We start from the raw sequence: 21,868 nt of genomic DNA, 5'->3' as shown, positions 1-21,868 counted from the left end.
GTCTGTGGCAGGAGTAGGAATACAGGGCAGAGGGGTGGGTGAGGAGGATAAGAAAGCGAGAGAATAGGTAGGGGGAGGAAAGAAGGGGAACAAAGACACTGAAATCTGAGAGACAATAATAAAAATACACTTTATTTTATACAGCGCTTTAAAAGTAACTCAAAGTGCTTTACAGTAAAGTAAAAGTTCTCAAAGTGCTTTACAGGTAGAGGAAAAAGTTGACAATGAGAGAAAAGGTAACAAAAATAGTACAAGAAGATGCAAGGGGCTGACACAGAACCGGTTAAGTAAAAGCCCTTCTGAAGAAGGTTTGGGTCTGGATTTGAAAGCGCTCAGGGAAGGTGACTCTCTGATATCCTTGGGAATAGAATTCCAGAGCTTTGGTTCATAGCAAGAGAGGCCCTTTGCCCATAGTATGTAGACGAGCTTCGGGGATGAACAGGAGACCAAAGACAGATAAACGAAGGCTATGAGGTGGGGAGTAGGATGTCAATAAATCAGACAGGTACTGAGGTGCCAAACCATGAAGGGCCTTATAGATGAGCATGAGGATTTTGAAGCCGTCATGAAACAGAAGTCAGTGCAAGGACTCCAGGACAGGAGTAAACTTGCGACCTGGTCAGGATTCTGGTGCCGAATTCTGAACATACTGAAGTTTATGCAGTGTGGATTTGGATACAGCAGCAGGTATGGCAAATTCTGTAGAAAGCAGAAATCTGTAAATGAACAGAGAGCTCTTCGTTTGCTCACTTTTCAGAGAAGAATTAGCCTGTACCTTATTCCTCTGCAGTTTGCATGCTGACGTATATTCCCTCTCTAACCTCTTATTAAGAATGTGTGCACGCTGACCTTTTCAAAGACAACCATGCTGCTGCAGACTGCCACACTTCCAAGCATAGAGTGCACAACAAGATTTCAATTAAGGCACAAAGCAGGCTAGTGAGACCTACAGTGATGCATCTGCATGCTCCACACTCCAAATCTTTGTTTTTATTATGCTTAAAGGGCTGCAAAATAAAAAAAGATAAAGAAAAACACAAATATGTAATTTCTCTCACATAAGTATCATACCTTCACTCAAATACTTAATGTGCGATTAGCATAATAAGATATTTTATTTAAATGAGCTAAACTGCATTTAAGCTTACTTCTAAAAAAACGTCTGTCTCATATAAACATGTCAGGCAAGAACAAACTTTACTGCCTGATAGTATAAGATGTGAAGCACAGTTTTAGCAAAAAAGGGCTCTGTAAGAGTCTGTAATAGTCTCTATTAACTATAATGAACTGGCTTATTAGATACGATGTACACACTACCCAGCTCAAATTATACAAGTGCTTTAGAATAAAAATAGAGTAAACTGCTGTGCACTTCACAGGAGAACCAGACTGAATTATTTTTAAGCAGAGCTGTGTTTCTGGACAGTATTCCTTAGTGGAAATGAAGATACTTTGCTAAACAGCACATTTTCAGCCATAGCACCTCTATATTTTGATTCTTTTTGCATCCCGTAACAGGTCTAAAGTTTTAAGAAATATTTGTTCCTCTCCTACAAGAACCAGGGGACGCAGATCGGGGAATGCTGCGGGACGTCTCCGCCTGATCTCTACCGGAGTGGGAGGCCGGGCTGGAGCCGCTGGGACTCACTCCGGCCAGAACTGAGACACTTCCCACCGCGCATCGCGGGCACGTCCGCCCACCAGTCCGCCAAGCAACGCTCATCCTCTATTTTTAAACTTGCCCTGCCGCCCCCATGGGTTAAGCCAGGACAATCCCTTTTCCTGGCTGCAGCTCAGAGTCTTTTTTAACATGCTTCCCATCCCAAAGCCCAAGCAGCAGACTTCTCTCTTTACACAGCAGAAAGATCGAGGCAGCTCTATTGTGTCACGATTCCTAATATATTGCGCTTCTTACTTCAGTCAACTCGACCATGCGGCCACCTCTACTGGGGAACAATAAGGATTTTTGGTCACAAGCGGCACAGAGACACGCCGCCAAGCAGACATTAAAGGGCATCTCCTTCCCCTCCCCCTAATTACCAATGAGTAATTAAGTTTTCATTGCATTGTGTATGGAGACAAAGTGGGCTTCAGCTTTAATGAGTCCCTCAGCTCTTATAAGAGGGTGAAGCCCTCCATGCTGATTTGACCCAGTTCTATCCCACCTTCTCCCTCTTTCAACACTTGTGCTGTAAGAATCATTCTAAAAGGAAACTAACGGCTTTACACTTGAGGAGAACTGCTTCATTTCACCACTGAAGTTCAGCCCCACTTGGGGCACCAGCTGTCCCACTGCCCAGCGGACCAGGGACAGGAGAGAGATACTGCCTCACCAGTTCAGTTATGGAGGAACTTTAGGGAGAACCGCCTGTCCAAGACAGAGTGGTATTTAGGCAGGGCAGTGAATTGAACTCCCCTCCCCCAGCAGAGAGGCAGTGCTCCCCTCTCTGGAGCACACTTCATGAAACCTCCTGGCACTTTACACTGGCAGAAACCTATGCTGCCAACTTAAAAGCCAAAAAGTCCGACGTCAGGTGTGTGGCAGCGGTTAAGACGGTGAATTAGTGATCTGAAGGTTCAAATTCCAGTCACTGCTGTTGTAGCCTCAAGCAAGGTACTTCAGCCAGGTTACTCTGGAAAGCTCAGGCTTGTAAATTGGTACCGAAATATATAGTATAAATGTATGGGTTACTGTGAACTCCATATTTTGCTTTGGTTAAAAGTATCATTATTAATCATTAATTTGATTAATTTGAAATCTCAACTCATTGGCTTCACCAAACACATTTTAAAAGTGCCTCTTCGATATAGAAATAATATTGCAGGTGTCAGAGCACAGGCTAGGTTCTGCAAGCACATAATGAAGAAGACACTAGCATCCCATACGCCAGTTTGATTTATTATAGATTTACTTCCACCTTCGCCTCCACCTTTATCGCTCTAGTATTATCAACTTTTTTTTTCTTCAATTAAGAGCTCCTTCCTCTGCTGATAAACCTCTAAATACATGAAATCTTATCCTGGCAAATTTCCTCAGGGACTGTATCCGTGTGCACTAATACCCTGGCATGCCACACTCTGTTAAGCGCAATCATTAGATTAAAAACTAATTCCAGCTATTAGCATTGTTCGTATGTTCATTTGTAGGGGTAAAATCCTCCAAAAGCGACAGCACTCTAATTTCCTATAGACGCTTATGGGTCCTGCAGTTCCCTGGTGGAATAGAACTCACACATCTAAATGCATGTGTTATTAATATTCTTATTGAGGTGAAGGCCAACCCTGGGTTTCTGTCTCATGACCTCTTGTAAGGCTGGGCACAGACTACAGACACACAGACATTTATACCCTTTGTAATCTTGGTCTGGACCGCCCCCACAGTTTATTATCTTGGTGTCATTTGTATATCCTAATGCAGTGGTTCTCAAACTGTGGTGCGCGTACCGGCAGTGGTACGTGGAGTGCCGCCAGGTGGTATGCCAAATGACCCTGGAACTGTGTCGTGTGCGCTGAAAAATCGGGACGGGTTTTCATATTTTGTATTTTAAACGTGTCGAATACGCAGCCTACGTACTACGATACAGTGCGCGCTAATACTTCAGTGGACACAAGAGATACTCTGTAATTCTATACCACTCTATAGGAATGCGTGCTACAGATGCAAGTGACCAATTGTATTTAAAAAAAGCTACTGTATCTCCAGCAAATAGGGAGGTAGGAGAATGTGCGTGATTTTGGAACAATGCCAAGTTGTAAACACAGGAATGCATAGAAATACGTGCTACGAACGCTGGTAATCTTGTGAGCACAGGAAAGCGTTTAAGAACTGTTCTAAATTAATTTGAGAAAAATACACCGAGTGTCTCTGTGTTTCGCTTCCATGTGCATGAAATAAAAACTTTAAATACGGAAATAAAAACAGAAACGCGAAAAAATGCAAGCTTGCGGATTGCTAAAGCAGGTAAGCTACACTATTTTTGAAGAACCGTATTTACCGTTGGCAAAAGAGCTGACGTATTATGTGTGGAGAAAAAGCTGCTAAACAGCTCGACCTGCTGCCCCCCTCCCCCTGAAAGACACAGTCACTCATAGAATTATTGAAATGAAGGATTATATCAAACGTACACTGATAGAGCGCGTTAAGATGAGCAGATGTTTTTCACTGCAATTAGATGAGTCTGTAGTCGATTTGGCCAATTTGCTCGTTTACATTAGATACGAGTTTGAGGGTACGTCCCATGTAAACCGCTACCAACAGGAACTACAGGAGAGCACATACTGTATATCAGCTTCTGAATGAATTTATCGAAGAGAATGGCATCGACTGGATAAAATGTGTCGGAGTTTGTACAGACGGTGCTAGAGCAATGACAAGCCGACGTAACGGTGTAGTTAGATAATCTCGTAGGGAAATAGTTGCACGAATTAGAGAGGTTGCTCCAGAAATTAATGGACGCATTGCAACATCCACCGCGAGACCTTTGCCGTCAAGAAAATGCCTGACGATTTAAAATCTGTTAGACTCTGTTGTGAATTGTATCAAGGCTCGAAAAATTAATTCACATCTGCTTTGCTCGACTAAACAGGCTCACCCCTCTCACTGAAATTGTGCTTTTTTATTAGTTGTTGTTACTGTTTTTTTCTGTAAAACACTTTGAGAAGCCACCTTTAAAGGCGCTATATCAAATAAAAATTATAATATTTATTATATGTTTGTGTGAGTGTGTGTGCACGCGCGCTCATGTTGGTCATTGAGAATTTCTGGGGTTCCTATGAGATGATGACTTGTAGGTGGTACTTGGATGCTTTGGTTGGATTAGGGGTGGTACTTGGTCCAAAAAGTTTGAGAACCACTGTCCTAATGTACTGTTCTTTTGTCTATCTTATATCTACTGTGTTAAACGACAGGATCTTCTTGTCCTTTGTCCTACTTGTATGTCGCCAGCCACCTTCAGTATGTGTGTGGTTGGACTCTGACTCTGCATGGGCCGAAATAGAGTCTTGCCGTGGTCAATAGGGGGCGTCAGAAGCAGGCTTCAGCGTTTCCATCCTGGAACCTGGACCTCTAAGGTAGTATCTGTCTGAGAAGCAGAGTTTTTGCACCCCAGGCAGAGTCTGGCTTTGGAAAATCTGTTTGTGTTTTTTGACCTTTGTCACAGGCCCGGCAGTTACCATAGGTGGGATTATCACATGCATTTTTCAAATTGAGCGCCGCAGCAGCGCTGTCTTGCAGTTCTGGAACCCTGGGTCCAGTTCCTGGGGCGCTGTCTGTGTGGAGTCTGTGTGTACTTCCTCCCTGTGCTCATGTGGGCTTCCTCCAGGCACTCCGGTTTCCTCCCACAGTCCAAAGGACATACTGGAAGGTTAATGGGCAACTGGGACAATTGGCCCTGATGTCAGCGGGTGCGTTTTGTGTCTGTGTTTGGCCTACAATGGCCAGGCATCCTGTCCAGGGTGTATCCCACTGCGTGCCGTGTTAGGCTCCAGCTTCACCAGTGACCCTGTACTGGATAAAGCAATTTAGAAAATTGATAGATATGCAAGTTGTGACTGACAGCAGGCATGGTGACACATGAAATGAGGCCCCAGTTCGTGATTCTTGCACCTTAGCTGCCTATTTTTTACAACAGGGTACATTCCTGCATACCAGCCAGCCAGCGTTAGCCTCTTTGGAATCTCCGAGTGGAGTTACGGACTGTCCTGTAGCCGAAGATGCTATAAATCTCTGATGACTACAATCGATAAGATGAATTAATCAAATGAAGGCCTGGTCTGTAAAAGTCAGCTATCCCACAGAAGGCTGGTCCCTGGGTTTTCTTTGCATTTGTATCTGGCGGTGAAAGATTTTCATGCACTGAGCAGTCATGGGTTACAGGAACGCAGAGAATAATCTGGCATCTCTGATGGCAAGTCTGTTCTCTCCATTTCACACTGGGTCTTCGCTCTCTTTCAAAATTCAATTTACTTAGGAAGGACAAAAATCAACTTAAAAGCTACCTAAGAATAACTAAACCAACCCCCTTTCCCCCTGACCCATGACAATTTGTCTCCTTACTGGAAGTGCATCGCTTTCTATGGACTACAATTCAAAAGAAATAAATTGTTCATAATACATTGTCTCTCCAGAATGACAATGAGAAATGTCCTTCTAGTGCAAAAACAGAGAAAAGAACTCAAAGCCAGTTTCTTTATCCCATTACTGGTGTGTTGTAGTGCAAAACATTTCTTTATTTTCCTTCTTGTGATTAAAGTGGCTGCTGAGATTCGACCTTGACTGCTGTTAAAAATAAAACCCTGTTATATTCTCTCTGTTACTGTGGTAGTACAAATAGTTCCTGAATGCCGTGTTCTTTAATTACACTTTTTATTGTTTTTGGCTGACTCCAATGGGATTCTTTTCTAAATGCATTATACTGGTATATGATTTTCCAGGGGAAGGCTGCTGAGTGGTCTCACTGGTAAAAGTTTGTGTCTGTGCTACAGTATGTCATAGCAGAGGTTGTGGGTTCAAGTCTGGGCTTTGTTACAATAGATGTTCCGATTTAAAGTCTTGGATGTGTCATACCAGAAGTTGTGGGTTTGAGTTTGGGTCACAGCAAAAGTCAATGACATGAGTCTGTGTTGCAGGTCTGCGTCTGCGCTATGTCACAGCAGATGTTGCAGATTCAAGTCTATGCTGTGTAATACCTGAAGTCAAAGGTTTGAGTCAGCACTAAGTCACTGCAAACGTGATAAAATCAATTAACTCTATAAACATATAAATGTATGGACAAGATACAGTATTCTGAAGGCTCTCTTCTATAATAAAGTTGAAGAAGCTTAAAATTTGGAACTGTACCCTCCCTTGAGATCTGCCTATGAAAGAAAATTGAAACAAGGAGGATCCAAATCAGGAACTTTGTGAACTCCTGTCTGATTATAGTCAACCTGGACTACACGTAGCTACAGTGGCAAAGTTCTCTTTTCAAGTAGGTAATGAATTCCATGAACCATCCTTTTGTGTAAAAACATGCAGTACTGGTTTCCAAATTCGGCTACATAAAATCAATGCCGTAAAGAATACAGACGAGCACATTGTTCAAGAAAAGCCTGCAGTTTTAGTCAGAGTGTTAAGTGATTCATTACAGGCCTGGGAATACAAAGACGTGTGGGGAGATGCTGTTCTGCAATAGAACAGCACAGCCTTGTGGCAGGACTGTTGTAGCGCATTCAGCTGGCACAGAGTGTGGGGCTGCTGATACAGACATAAAAGACCTGCCCAGCCCTTGCTCTGATTTACATCAGACTATAATGCCAGCTTTTCCCCCCCTAAAATTCAGCGCCCAATATTATTTGCATCCTCTTTTTCTTTCCTTCCCAATTTGCAATCACCTGAAGGCTGGTAACACAAAGAATGAGGAGCCCTACACCATTGGGTCCCAGTACTAGTAAATTTGAGAAAAATGAGAAAGAGAGGTAAATTTCTCCACCTTCTTGAACTTAAGAGACTTTAAGAATGAGCCACTTTCTGACTTCACAGAAGACTGTGGTTCCTGCTGAGAGGGGATCGAGAGGATGGACATGTGCTCTTTCAGCTGTAGACACACCCTACCTTATTGTCACAGCTGTACGGAGATGTTACATTGTGGGGGGTGAAAGAGCAGGTACTGGCAAGCACCAGGGGAAAGAAGCAATGTGACATCAGCTCTCCGCAAGCTTGACATCACTTTTGTTTCTTCACATTCTTCTTTATTATCCCATTGTGCTAACAGGTGTTCTAGAAATGGACACAATTAAGGGAAATGCACACGGGTGCTTCAGACCCTCCTTCCTTTGTGACAGGCTACGGTAGCCCTGCCCCATCCCGGCTCCTACCTGTCTGATTGGCTCGGGGACTCGGTATTTACAGCAGGCGTGGGTGAGCCGCAAAGCTGTGTCCAGGCTTATGCGGTGACCCACTGAGACGTAAATAGGTTTTGTGCTCTTATCCGAGCTGCGCAGAGCCTGTGAGAGGTAAATAAAAGAGAAGCCAAACAGGGCGGTCTCGTTAACCTGCCAGCTTCCGTCAAGAGACCAACACACAGCTTGCGGAACGCCTCCTATAGTCAAACCCATACTCGACCCCAAGATCCCAGGAGGACTCACCTGGCCCAGGACTCTCCCTGATCTGGTCTTTAGAGGGAAGGAGTCCCCTCCCTTCTGGAGCAACGAAATCTGTCAAAACAAAGCAGAGGGAGCTCTGGCTGAGAAAGACAGAGAGCCAAAAGGGGAACAGGGAAGTCTTTAATAAGTGTCACAGGGGATTCTCTGCCAGGTTTAGCAGAGACACAGCAATGTGATTTAGTCACCGATGTACCAGGAAGCGCCTTCTTCTCAGAGCGGAGCACGTTAGTCTGCTGTGCTGGGAATAGGGGATTAGCAAAAAGGATGTTAATTCCCCCCGATGGCAGTAAAGGAGAGTAATTGCTTGTAGGTGACACTTGTAGAAATCCCTTGATTTGGACTGGAAAACGAGCACAAATCCAGGCTACCAGTGTATCAAGCTGCTGTGGGGGCAGATGCACACAAACAATTTAAAATGTTGCATTTCCCTTTCACTCCCGAAAGGTTCATGACACCGGCTGGTGACTTTTTGATGACGGGACCTCTGCACGGCTCTGTCTGAGCAACTCGCCGAGCCCCTGAGAGTCATTAATACCGGGGCACTTCGTCCCGGCGCCAGACTGCGATGAAGAAACAGGCAAGGAAACGAGCCATCACAGGCATTTACTACCCACTTAAGAATCACTTGACAGTGATCGCTCAGCTGCTCAATCAATGCTTCATCAACGCCCTCCTCTTCCTTGGTGTTCACTCTCTTGCAACTGCTGGAAAGATCACACATTAATCCCTGTCACAGGTGCCCCAAGAGGGCACTGCATGGAGAAAATGTGATATTAAGCACAACAGATGGATAGCTGTACTGCTCTCTATATTGCAGCCACTTTAATTCAGAACACTTTGTACCATAACAATTTCTTAAAACCACTCAAGATACTGACAAGGGGGGAACAAATACGTCTGCAGCCAAAACAAACAAAATAAAAACAAGACATCTAACCCTGGAAACTGACAGGCAGATCCAAGCTTTATTCAGTAAACACGAGGCATTTTGAGTGATCTCCAAAAAATGTACTACTCCCAGGTGCTTGGATTGGGGGACCAACTCAGACACCACCCAGTCACATCAACCAAACACCTGCAAATCAGACGCTACACTAAAAAAGAAAAGAAGCCTAGTCTTCTTAATGAGTCTTTAAAGGTCCCACAGGAGCCCCTGGACAATCCAATCATCTTAAACACTTAAAGCCCTTCACTTAAATAATCAACATGGGAAAAAGTCGGTGGGCTGGGTAACTGTCAATTTCTATTCTTATTTCACAGTAAATGTTTGCACTAAAACTGTAAAAATATTTATATAAGATCCACATGGCCAACTGTCGATACTATATGTTGTTGACTGCTGTGTTTAAAGGAACTGTTACGAAGGGCACTACAGATAAAAGACTGACTTATTGAAAAGCTAGTATTTTCACTCTTATTAGTGAAGCACAGACGTACAGCTGGAAAGTGTGGAAAAGAAACAGAGAATTTGAATTTTTCCTGCAGGCCTATGTTGGCAGAGGAGAGCAGAAATGCAGACAGGGAGACTGAAATGATACCCTGTCTTCCCAAAATCTGTTCCAGCACCTGTGACTACACTAATAGCCTCTACAGCCATCTCTTCTTCATGCCAGGCTCTCGCCAAGGAGCAGAAGATTTATTTTTTAGTATCATGATTACCGCTCTCTGTTGAACAGTGCCCCATAAAGACAGAGTTTAGAGTCAGAGAGTTCAGCAGAATCTGCGAAAGCACACACACACGCGCACACACACACGTGGGTAGTGTTATTTCCCTTGCCAAGCAATTACACCGTGACAGGGCGATCAAGGCGTCAGCCAGAAAGTCCTGTGTGTGGGGATGTCAAAATGACACAGATTTCTTTGCAACAAAAGACAAAAACAAACAGCATCCCTGGCCCCTCGAGAGCTAAAATGTTCGGAATGCAGAGTCACAGGCTGAAAGAGAACACAATGGCTCAGAGAAGGAAAAACGCACATAAGCATGAGCCCAATTCTCCAGCAGAGTCTGTTCCACATGACCTGTCAAGTAATCCTCACATGGCCAACGATCAGAAACACGGCTCAGAAACGAGGCCGTGTTTCACACCGTCGGCGGCTTAAACAACAACAACAACCCAGAAAAAAAAAAGCTGAGGCGTGATGCACTTGCAGTATGTTCAAAAAAAGTCCAGCAGCTGGCAAGGACTGTGCCCTTGTTCATTCCCCGTACTAGTGATCTAGAGTCTTCCTCCAGGAGAAACAGCCCTCGACTGCCCCAGGCGCTCTCCACCTGCAACACGGAGCTGCCGTCTGGGCCCTTGACTGGTAACGGGGAGGTTGCGGGGTCTGTCCTGGGTGGAACACTGCTGCTGCACGCTCGAGCAAGGTACTTCGATCAAGACAGCTTCAGTACAATACCCAGTTATACCCAGCATAAATCGTCATATATACAGTATATACGTTGCTTTGGATAAAAGCACCTCCCAAGTAAATTAATACTACACAGCTGCACAAGGGAGCGGGCAGTTTCAATAGTATCTGCAAGAACAATGGTACCAGATATGGCAGCTCTTCTCTGGAAACAAGGGAATCTATCAGATACTGTTAGGGCTGATTTAACTTTTTGCGCTTAATTTGCAGTGAGCATGGGACTGTAATTAAGCAGGTACACCTATATATTTATTACTAAAGCACTGGTCCTCTGAGACCCATTTAACTAATAATCCTACTACCAGGCCACAAAAGCACTCTGAGTGAACTGGGACATGCAGCTTCATATTAAGAGTCAGATTAGCTCAGGCACGGGAATGTATCCTGGGGACAGTAATGGCAGAACCAACTGCTTCGTAATTGAGCTGGAGTGAACTACTCGGAGATAATCGCTCCCTGCACACACGCACGCGCCCTCGCTCACTCACCTCCTTCAGTTTTGCTTTAGCAGGGCACTTGCTCACCAGCCTCGACAGACGCCCAGCACTAATGATCTCATTCAAGAAAGTCAGGTAAAAAAAATATTCAGGGGAAGTATTCAGGCTGGACAGGAACCCCTTCCACGAAAGAAAGCCCATGCAAATGTTTTCACAGTTGGAGGGTGCAGAAGGTGCATCGCCTGTACCCATGAACACACACCTGCCTCTTCCTATGCACACAGAAACCAAACACAAAATGAGCTGGAGGCGAGGGGAGATACAGAAGGAATCCTACTGGCTGGATCTGGAAAAGACCTCTTGTGCTATCCACCTCCAAGCCATCTATTCTCTATGTACCTCTCAGTGCTCCTCTCTTGCTCTTTCTCTCCCCCCCCCACCCCCACCCCCACCAGATCACTGCCTTCAGCATCTCGCCAGCGGCCCCCCTTACCTTGTGCTGGTGCTCCTGCTTGTCCTCCATCCCGTCCACCTGCAGTAGGTTCTTGGCCACGCCGATGCAAGGCAGCCCGGCAAGCACCCCCAGGTGGCAGGCCAGCCCAAACTCTGCAGGGCCCAACACATACAGCCACTGAAGACACTGCACACTCCGGCGGGTGTGAGCCAAGAGCAGCAGTGTGGTGCAGCGCTTGGGAATCTGGTTAGGAAACTGCAAAGCTGTGGGTTCACATCGCAGGTGAAACAGGGCCTCTTGCAGCCCTGAACAAGGTGCTTCACCTGAATTGTTGCAAATGGGTGCAAATGTTGGATGCTTTGGACTCGTTTGCTTATTTAGGAGATGTTTTCCAGATCATCTATCCTTTGAGGCTGCTTATAAACCTGCATCTTCAAAGTAGAACATTATGGTTTGTTTATGGTAATGACCCTATCAACCCTAGAACAATAGTCAACAAGAGAAGCAAGATAAATAAGGCATAAAACTTCGAGGAACGCAGCTATACTGAAGAACTGTGTTGTACGAGACCGTACAGAAGGTCACTTTGTGAGGATGGTGTCTGTGAAGGATGTTCCTTCATCATCACAAAAAGTTCTTCACAACTCCAAAAAATGCAAGCTACATTATAAAGAGAATCTATAAACCGGGTGTTTGTAAATTGATGATTTTGTGAACTACACAATTGTATGACAGCCTCACTGGAGTCCTTAGCAACTTATTTACAACACAGCAGGTATCCTGTGAAACTGGTTAGTAAATGGTCTACTTGATAATTCATTAAACTGGTGATCACTCTGTTTTCAAAATAAGCACAACACATACGCATTCCTGCTCAAGAGTTACAGCATGCTCTTCGCTGTAATTATATACAGAGAAGAGAGGAATTTGAAAGAAAAGCCAATCAATTTAAACACATGCTTGCCAACAAAACCCCGACACAGCATGCAGCAGACTCACCCCTGTAGTGGAACAGCCCGTTCCCATCCACGAATATCACCTGTAGAGACAGACAGCACGCTGAGAGCTCCAGCACAGCCTGTAAACACTCAGGAACGGCCTGCCTGTTACCAGATGACTCCCCAGTGTGCAAATGAGGAACTTTTCTTACTTAGCAAACACCACTAACATACAGGCAGTAACAAAAAACTGAAAATGAAACAGGAGGTCTCAGATATGGTGTGGTTTATGATGTGTAATTTCTGCAATGCAAGTCAACTTAGCAAGTCATGCATTCACTACAGGTGCTATTAAACATCATAACAATCCCTCCCACAGCTGTTATTTATTTTCTTAAAAACGTTAAGCTTTCATGACACCAGCCTTTCCAGAAACCAGTGTAGGAGTCCTGCAGAGATGGGGGAAACAGTCTGTTCATTTCCCCCCTCAGACGAAACTGGACAGCCGCTGGGCAGTGGGGTACGCGTTATGAGGGCCGAACAGGATGAAGACCCGAGCGAGCGAGCTGGGCGGCGTGACCTCTGACCTGCGGCAGGCGGCTGGGGTCACTCTGCTCCAGACGGTGCACAGCCTCCGCCAGACAGGGAGCCTCCCGGAAACCCAGGAAGCCGGCAATGTAGGGGGCGCCGAGGTCAATCATCTGGCTGTCCTCGTAGAGCACCTGGCATGGAGACGAGAGCAATCGGGAAGCAGAGGAGGCCAGGAGGCCCGCGCATGGCGTAACAACTTCGGCAAGCCTTCAGAGAGGTGCCATCACCTCCTTCGGACACTTCTCAAAAGACTGGGCGCACATCACAAAAATCCCCCATATCAGAAACCATAACATACCTGAGGAGGCCAGGTGTCAGCTCTTGTGAAGGTACCTCCTGACTCATGTGGGTGCTAAACATAACCCCTTTAACACATCTCAGTGCCATATTCTGTTGCATGTAATCTCCACCATGGATTAAAGGAGCACAGACTGCATCTGCAGCTAATGCAGGGGTTCCCGGACCTGGTCCTGATGCCCCCCCACACCTGCTGGTTTTCATTCCAGCCCACCTTCATCAGGAAGCGGAAGTTGCTTCATTGGAACGTTTCCATTTTGTTTATAGTCACAAGTTTGGGATTAAAAAATTAAAGCTCCAACACGTATGAGAGCTGGGAACAAACAGTTCAAATTCATCTCATTATTAAAAAGTCAATGAAGGGTCTGACTGTGTAACTGGAGAGCTCAGCTGGGACGAAAACCAACAGGCGTGTGAGTCATCAGGACTAGGACTGGGGCACCACTGAGGTAATGTAATGCATTCCTGACGAATGAAAGGCCTAGTTTTGCTGTTTGCAAAGGTGCAAAGGGCAAAGGTGTTGAACAAAACCCAGAGTGTTTAATGCACTTGCCAAAAGCCAACGCAAATCAGGTCCAACTTGGCATCAGAACCTTCTGTATTGCTGGGACTACTCACCGCTGCCACTAGGGGGAGACTCTGCAAGCACTCATCTGCATGCAAAGGCAGAATGAGGTGTGTGTGTGTGTGGGGTGTTTGATGAGTGCCAGGTTGGGAGGCAGTCAGAAGTAAACAGATGTGACTGCTTCAGCTTGGCAAGGAACATTTAATTAGGACTGTATATTCCATTAAAATAGCAAATGTGTCAGTGTATCAATGTAATGAGCTGGCAAAACAACACCAACAGTGGGGGGAGCGGGCGGCGCGCAGTTCTAGAGCCTGGCAGCACCGCTGGTGATGCTGGGAGAGCAGCTGGGACCTCAGCCTTCAGAGTTCAGAGAGGAGGACAGAAGACTAAGGGCAGTGCACAACAGTGCACAACATACGCACACATCACCACAATTTCATTAGCTTAATTGCATTTATGTTTTCGTGCCAATCAACGTCAGCGCCTGTCAGGCGCTGGGAGAGCGCACCCTGGATGTGCCCCTGCGCAGCATCAGTCTGTGCCCCTCCAAGTGCCCTGCCCTCACCCTGTGTGCACAAGCGCACACACACACTCGCTCTGCAGGCCGCTCCAGGCAGACCCCAGCGACCGCGCAGAAGGTCACCATCTGTTTTCGCTCTCGCTCCTGTTGCCAACGGGCCTGGGGAATGTGTCTGGCATTCCAAAGTGCGCTGTACAACGAATTTCACCGAAACACACCATAACCCCGCGGCCCACCAAGGTTTCCAGGAGCGTGCCTCTGCGATCACACCCCTGTCACTGCCACACAGTACAGGCGGACCTCAAGCACGGCCACCAAACACAGCGGGCCTCTGGCTTCGCTTCTTTCCCTTACTCTGTGATTAAGTCTTATAGATCCCTCAGGCTGCAACGTTTTTCCCAAGATAGGCCAGAGCTATGACTGAGGTGCCTCGTGCAGTTTCCCCTGCCGCCTCTGTGTGAGACCGAGGGAGAGGAAACCTGCTACATGCCAGGTTTTGGAGAGCCTGCAATGTAAACAGATCAAGTGGTGCAGCTGGGGGGTCAGGGAGGGCAGCAGATATTGAGATCCTAAGTTATTTTTGCCTTTTTAACCTCTGCGTGAACATTCGGTTCAGATTTCTTTGTAAACCGGAATACTGAATACAAAATGGACAACTTTGAGGAACATATAAGTTTAGGACTGAAGACTAGCTGACTTGAAACTATAGTTTTTTTTCTGATATTGAGAAGCAATGTATCAATTTCCTTACGCCAGCCACCGGGCACCGTATCACACCACAGGGCACAACTGGTGACAAACACCCATGGCAACAAAGGACACCGCATGGCGCACATCACCGCATCCCAGCAGCGACTATGGGAACCGGCAGGAATGCTCCTCCAGCTCCTAGACAGTCAGCCCGCTGGGTGTTTTCGTGGCTTTAGAGTGTGAGCCCAATTAGAAAATCAGCTTAATTTGGAAATTTTAAAAAACATACAATAAGCAACCCCTGATCACTAAAGATCACATGCACCAAAAAATGGCGTTTTCACTTTTACTTACCACTGTCGGGCACACTCCAGATCGCACCAATAAAACTTTACCATAGAGAATTCTGTATGTTAGTTTTCCTTGAAACTTTTGTCGTTTCCTGTGTTTTTCCACAGGGCTTCACCACTGTTTTGTAGGGTTTACCATGATTGTACTGTGCTTTCCTCTACTGGAATTGCACGGTCTACCACAGGAAGCCTTTGTAAGGAAGTACAAAGAACCGCCCGACCGAGCTAAAAAGAAAAACCGGCACCGCGAGCTGATATATTTAGAAGCCTTCCTACTGCCCTTCCAAGCCTTCAGACGCTCAGCTGTCAAACCTGCAGGAGTTTCAAACCCTGAGCGAGTTACCTGGCAACAACTCAGACCAGCGGCTTTGAGGTTTCAGTCCTGTTTGAAGTAACGGAGGAGCACCGACACAGCCACCCATCAAAAGAGCCTGGGCTGGCTTGCTCACGGGGGGGGGCCAAACAGGTGCCTGTTTAACCCCCCCCACCCCCCACCCCAGCTCACTCTCATTCCTCCTGGTCCGCATCTCCCCAACCTCCCGGGACCTCCGGCCCCCTACCTCGAGCTCCGGATAGCTCAGAACCACCAGCTGGGCGCAGGCTCTGCGATCGTCCCCCTTGATGAAGGACAGGTCCACCCCGCCGACTCTGGTAAGCCCGGCGAATCCGGGGGCTGTCTGCCACTCCTCCGTGTCCCCCTCCACCAGCTGCAGCTTCAGCTGGGCCTGCTCGCTGCAGACAGGAGAACGACGCTGAACGGGAGCAGGGAGCAGAGAGCCCCCCCTCCCCTCCCCAACACCACCACACCCAGGACTGCTTCCCATGAAGGTTTTATTCACGACGGTGCAAAAATGAGCTCCGTGCCTTTTCCTTCCCGGACTACCGACGGATCTCCAGCCAATATTCCAAAACGATCCGCCGGAAGAGTGAAATGTCTACTGAAACATTCAGGACACTGCTTGGACACTCCACTCAAAGGGCTTTACAGGTCATGGGGATCCTCTCCACCAGTGTGCAGCCCCACCTGGGTGATGCGCCAGTCCGCTCCCCACACACCAGCTCTCAGTGGGGAGGAGGGCAGAGTGAGGAAGCCAGTTCACAGAAGGGGATAATGAGGAGGCCATGAATGGTAAAGGACAGGGGGAAATTTGGCCAGGACACCAGAGTAACACCCCTACTCTTTCTGAGAAATGCCCTGGGATTTTTAATGTCCACACAGAGTTAGGACCTAGGTTTTACGTCTCATCCAAAGGACGGCATCTTTTTACAGTATAGTGCCCCCGTCACTATACTGGGGCATTAGGACCCACACAGGCAGCAGGGTGAGCGCCCCCTGCTGGCCCCATTAACACCTACCAGAGGGGTCACAGGTGCTTGTGCTTGCTCCGAGTGGCAGGGCTTCCCTTTACAGGAGGCACAGTATCACCAGGGTTTTCTCCCTCTCTTGACTGTTGCAATGAAACAAACGCAATGACTGAAGGTGGGAATGCTGCTCATAACCTGTTCGAGCCTCCAACAAATTTAATTCGGACATCCTTCCAGATTCTCACAACCTGAGCCCAGCTGGCTTAATTGCTGGTGCAAAATCACCCACACATACCGTCACTGGACAGGAGAGGGAGCGTAACGTTTGCTCAGCTGAGCAGCCTTGACCTGGCTTGTTCTCTCTTGTTTAAACGTTTTGACCATTGCCTTGGGGAAACAGGAATCAGATTTTGTCCCTGAGCAAAAAGGGGCCTGAAAGGTTTTTGTGACTCTGCAGGCGCTGACTGTACCGCACACAGGGGGGTGGGTACACAAATGAGACATTAGCTCTCCTAGTCAAGCTGTGGATGTTAATTGATCAGCTAATTAAGGTTAACAATACTGCCCATGTCCAGCTTCTTTGGCCAGATGGCAATTGGAAGACAGGTGGCGACATTAAACTGAAGGCGGAAACTGCAGAAGGAGTACTTGGTGTACAAGAGAGGCTCTTAAATTATTCTCTGCATTCTTCTTATTTCAAAGTCTGCAAATTAAGATGAGCAGTGGTGAGGATGCAATTCCCTGTGAGTACAAACAAAGCTGGGAGAAACACCCCATTCTACATCAGGGCACTGACTGAGCGATGAAATGTTACGCTGACACGTGACTCTGCAAGTCTCCAGAGAATGTGTAAGAGTTTTAGTTAGCTGGAGAACAGAGGAGGAGGAGGCTTCCTGGGGAAAGTGTCCACTCCCTGCCCTCACACTCCCCTCGCTGATCACAAATCAAGTACAAATTTAACAACGAGATGGCACTGGGAACCAGATATGATGTGGAATTATACCCCTGTCAGCACTCTCAATAGCTTTACAGATCAATGCCATTGTGCCTTCTGGCAGCCATCCACTGGAATCTTGGCAGGAAGCTGCTCTAATGCAGGAGAAGCAGCTCGATAGCACAGTACGTAATGAGAGACCTGATGGAGATTGGGGCAGTGGGGGCATCCCATAAGGCTTTTCCCAATTAAACATTTATTTTCCCATTTTGGCCTCGCTGGAGCCAGCCAAGCCCCAGTCGGTATTCCGGCTCCCACAGAGCCAGAGGCGCGTCCAACCTCCGTTCCAACAGCGTCCGTTTGGAATCAGGGTGGACATGGTGCATTCTCCACGACTGCAAGGTCTACACTTCTGAAAATCTGTATGAGCCGTAAGAAGGCTGTCCGCAAGCTCACACAGGCCCTAATTCAAAGAGGGGGGAAGATTTCTGCAACTTGCACCCCGTCTTTGGATGCTGCACACAAAACGGACAGCGGAGTCAAACCGGCAATTGTGCACTCTTCATAAAAGTTTCATTTGCATTAAAGGAAACATTCCAAACCCAACCTTGCATATGGAATGTAACAAGATTTGTCTAACAAATGGGCATGATATAAAGTAAACAAGGTATAATGTGCCAGGCAGTGATATAAGAGTCTAAACAATGCATTTTTTAAACAAAAAGATCTGGAAACTGACCAGCAAGGCTTTTACAAACATGGTTTATGTGATGCATGCTTTTTTGCTTTCGGCAACTAAGGCGATAGAATACCATTTACTGTGCAAGTTGTGTTCAAGATGTATTCAGCAAAACGTCTTGCAGGCGGTTTTAAAATGAAGTACCTGTGCAAAAACCTTAAAAATGTATATGAAATTTTACAAATGCATCTTCTGGGAGATTACAAAGGTAATTTTAGCTGACTTGTTTTATTCTAAAGCAGTAAGTTGCAAAAATTACTGGCCTTAATGTGTATACAGAGGCACAAAAAAATCAATCTGTTTGTTTGGCTACAGGCGATTGATTTGTTCCGACGGGTGAAAATGAAATTTTTATTTATGCAAATGTGTGTGCACCACATTACAGACGCGCATTACAATAACATGCCTTCTGAAGAGAGGAGTACTGCCATTTTTAGACAGAGGCAAGTTATGCAAAACCAGCACACGTTGCTTAATTAGCCGACAGGATCTAATTAGGCTGTGATTAAATATTAGACAGAGAAACAGCGTGAGACTGCAGTGAGTGCGTGGTCTGTGTAGACACAGGGAGGCCTCTGCACACAGTGTTGGCATTTACAACACACAAATATTAATGTGTTGGATCTCTGCAGCGCTAACCTTTTGTGCGCCCTGTTAAATTGGGTGAAACAGCTCCTGACAAAACAGAACGCACAGTATCAAAGCAAACCATCTGTGCTACCCTAAAACAGTTCTAATGCTCTTTATTACATATGTGCAAAACACTGTCAAAAAGTTTGATTATGTATTATCAACACTGTGTTTATTTAGCATTTTTCATATTTGTTTTTCGCCCCGGCACTTAGCCGAGTACTCTTCCTTTTCCAAAGGAACACAAAAATTGGAGAAGACGGCTGTAAAGGCTTGTCAGCAAAACTTTACTGCATCGCATAAAATCCCTGCTAGTCCACGCATACTTAGCCCAGCAAAGCTCTCATTAGGTTTTCCTTTTTCAACCTGCAGAATAGACAACAAGACCAGTAAAAAGTGTGGTTTAACGTCGTCAATCCTTTTTATGAAAGTGGCACAGAACACTTGCCACCGAATTCAGACAGCAAGGACAATAAACGGTTTCAACTGAGGCACCGTCCCTCCATTTAAAAATGCAGTCTTTGTCCTTGGTTTACTATACTTCACTGTGCTGTTTTACACTTTACTAGGCTATACTGCAGTACGCTCCCTATCCCACAGCACATATCTTCAGTATTTTTACTTTAGTCTGAGTATTTCAGTTCTTGGCTTTCTTCTGTGGGAAGGAACTGGCAGGGGTCAGCAAGACTTGAGTGCTACGTTTGAAAAAAAGAAAAACTGCACGTATAGTTCTTTCTGAACTTCAGTACATCAACTTTTTCCCAATATTGACACCCTGCACAACACAGGGACTGCACACAATTTGTAAATGAAAAAAAGTTATTTATATTGTAGTACAACAAAGTACCTGCTGGTATGGCATTTTTTGTAAAGCTAAATAAACAGATCTGAAATGGGCAGCACGTATTGCACTAATGCTCATTCACTATCCAAGAGAGACCTCAGGGTTTACTGTGAATGGATGAGCCATTTGGAGAGGATCTTTCAAAAGAGATGGGTGGATGGAGTTCGAGTCTACTGCTGCAGCTCTGCATGCAGAGCAGAGATACGGCCAATGCAGGAATCTTCTGGGGATTAACTGGACAGGCTTAACAAATTCTCCCAGCACTGCATGTGCCTAAAAAGACCTACAGACACACAGGCCCTACAAAGTTTGACAATTGTGCAGTACGCAAGTTACAGTTCAGGTCTTTCTGACCAGCAGGTACCTAATTGATCCAAGAACCTCATTCAACCATCTTTTAAAATGAAGCAAAGATATCAGCATCAACAATATAGCCAGGTGTCATGTTCCATTCTCCCATGATCCTTTGCATAAAGAAGTGCTTCCTGTTTTTGGTTTTAATTGCACTTCATAGGTTCCACTTGTCAAGTACAGCCTGCACAAGTGATAATTATGAAGCCATTATGTTCTGAGGAACGTGAAGACTGTAAGACTGGGTACTGTCAACAGAGGAGTCCATTTCTTCCACACAGAACACGTTCAAGAGCAGAGCTGTCCTGCTCATCTGCCCTCTTTGCAACCCTGGTCTTGGAGGAAACTTTGTTTGCTTTTTTTCCCAGAGGGAGCTCTTAATCTAAGTCCAGTGGATCTCATTAATTGAGATTCTTGCTTAAGTAAGAGTTTTTCACCCAGATTCTAAGCTCAGTCTTTCGTTTCAAGAATAACTCGCAGTAGGGGTGTTCTTGTGAAGAAATTCAGCAACAGAACCCAACACCATTCACTCCTCAGATTGATTACAACAAGGTTTCTGGATAAACACGTAGGCGATGACCAATTAGGGATGCCTGGACACTGGAGGGTATCAAACACTCTCACCAAAATAAAAAGCCACTCTGCTGGCTACAGGTTCATGTACTGCCTATTTTCACACCTGAATAAGAGCAGGTGTGAAATCCAGAGCTTGTTTCAGGCTTGATTCCAGTTCAAAACACCCTGCAAGTCCTTAAGAAATGAAAACGAAGCTGAGCAACTACAGGTCAATTAGCCTGTTTAGAACTGTATGCGGAGAAGACACAGGCACCCGAAAAACAAGGGTTTGAAGCTACTGTTTTAGGTCTTTAATCATTAAGCTCTTACAAAGCTGGCCTAGTTTCTTACTTCTCCCCATGAAATCACTAATGAAGACCTACAGAGAGAAGAGCTATCCTGGAAAGCACCGTTATTAGTTTCCACCTGCCGTTCTCGACAGCTAAATATGTTTCACCTCGGCACAGACAGTGTTCCGTCACCAGTTACGTGTGTTAAGAGGACCCAGGTTAACAGTAAAGTGTTGCCCTATACTTCTCAGGCCAAGAATATATATATAATCGATACTTCCTCTGAGGTTTTCCACTTCCCCACACGTATCGACTCTTCCCGGACTGTGCCAACGCTGTCGTACACAGTCTATACCCCCTCTAGGTATTTGCGAAACCTACACTGACTTCTGTCGAGAAGTCAACACCTTTTAGGTTTTCACTACAGTGTAAAAATATTCCGTGAGGCAGCACGGGGGTTTCGCTGAAGGAACCCAGTACGGCCGAATTCGGGTATTTATTTAGACAAAAGGCTCACTGGAGAGTTTTTGGGTTTCTAACCTTTCCCACTGCTTGACCACCTCCTCCTGCGGCACTGCTGGCTTTTCTAAACCCACACAATCTGACCAACCACCTGCCATTCTCTTAGCTGCTGCTGCTGCTGCAGCAGGTCGTTCTTCCTGAAACACGGCCGCGGCTGCGTCATTTCCGATACGTCAGGACCGGTCAGCCCTGACCTGGGTATCCAAGTAACAGCACCTTTGAAAGAAGGGCGCTGCCGTCGATTGTAATGATTAAGTTTGTTAAAATAACACGTATAGCTTGAACAATAAATTTCCCCGAGA

General features: G+C 46.0%; 1 protein-coding gene across 1 annotated transcript in view; it reads right to left on the bottom strand.

Annotated features, from left to right (window-relative positions):
* Positions 1-21,710, bottom strand: part of LOC148824233 (endonuclease V-like) — a 28,719-nt gene extending 7,009 nt beyond the window's left edge. The window contains exons 1-7 of the mRNA XM_088927823.1: positions 21,585-21,710; positions 15,957-16,128; positions 12,968-13,102; positions 12,442-12,481; positions 11,482-11,594; positions 8,125-8,193; positions 7,855-7,983 (exon numbers count right to left, since the gene is read on the bottom strand). Of these exons, the coding sequence (XP_088783949.1) occupies positions 7,855-7,983; positions 8,125-8,193; positions 11,482-11,594; positions 12,442-12,481; positions 12,968-13,102; positions 15,957-16,128; positions 21,585-21,664 (738 nt within the window). The 5' untranslated portion in view covers positions 21,665-21,710. The remainder of the gene's footprint in view (positions 1-7,854; positions 7,984-8,124; positions 8,194-11,481; positions 11,595-12,441; positions 12,482-12,967; positions 13,103-15,956; positions 16,129-21,584) is intronic.
* Positions 21,711-21,868: the final 158 nt, after the last annotated feature.

This window comes from Atractosteus spatula, chromosome 11 (genome assembly GCF_055471065.1).
Source record: "Atractosteus spatula isolate fAtrSpa1 chromosome 11, fAtrSpa1.hap1, whole genome shotgun sequence".
Taxonomy (NCBI): domain Eukaryota; kingdom Metazoa; phylum Chordata; class Actinopteri; order Semionotiformes; family Lepisosteidae; genus Atractosteus; species Atractosteus spatula.
The sequence above is the reverse complement of the archived record's forward strand: the minus strand, read 5'-3'. Positions and strand labels throughout refer to the sequence as shown.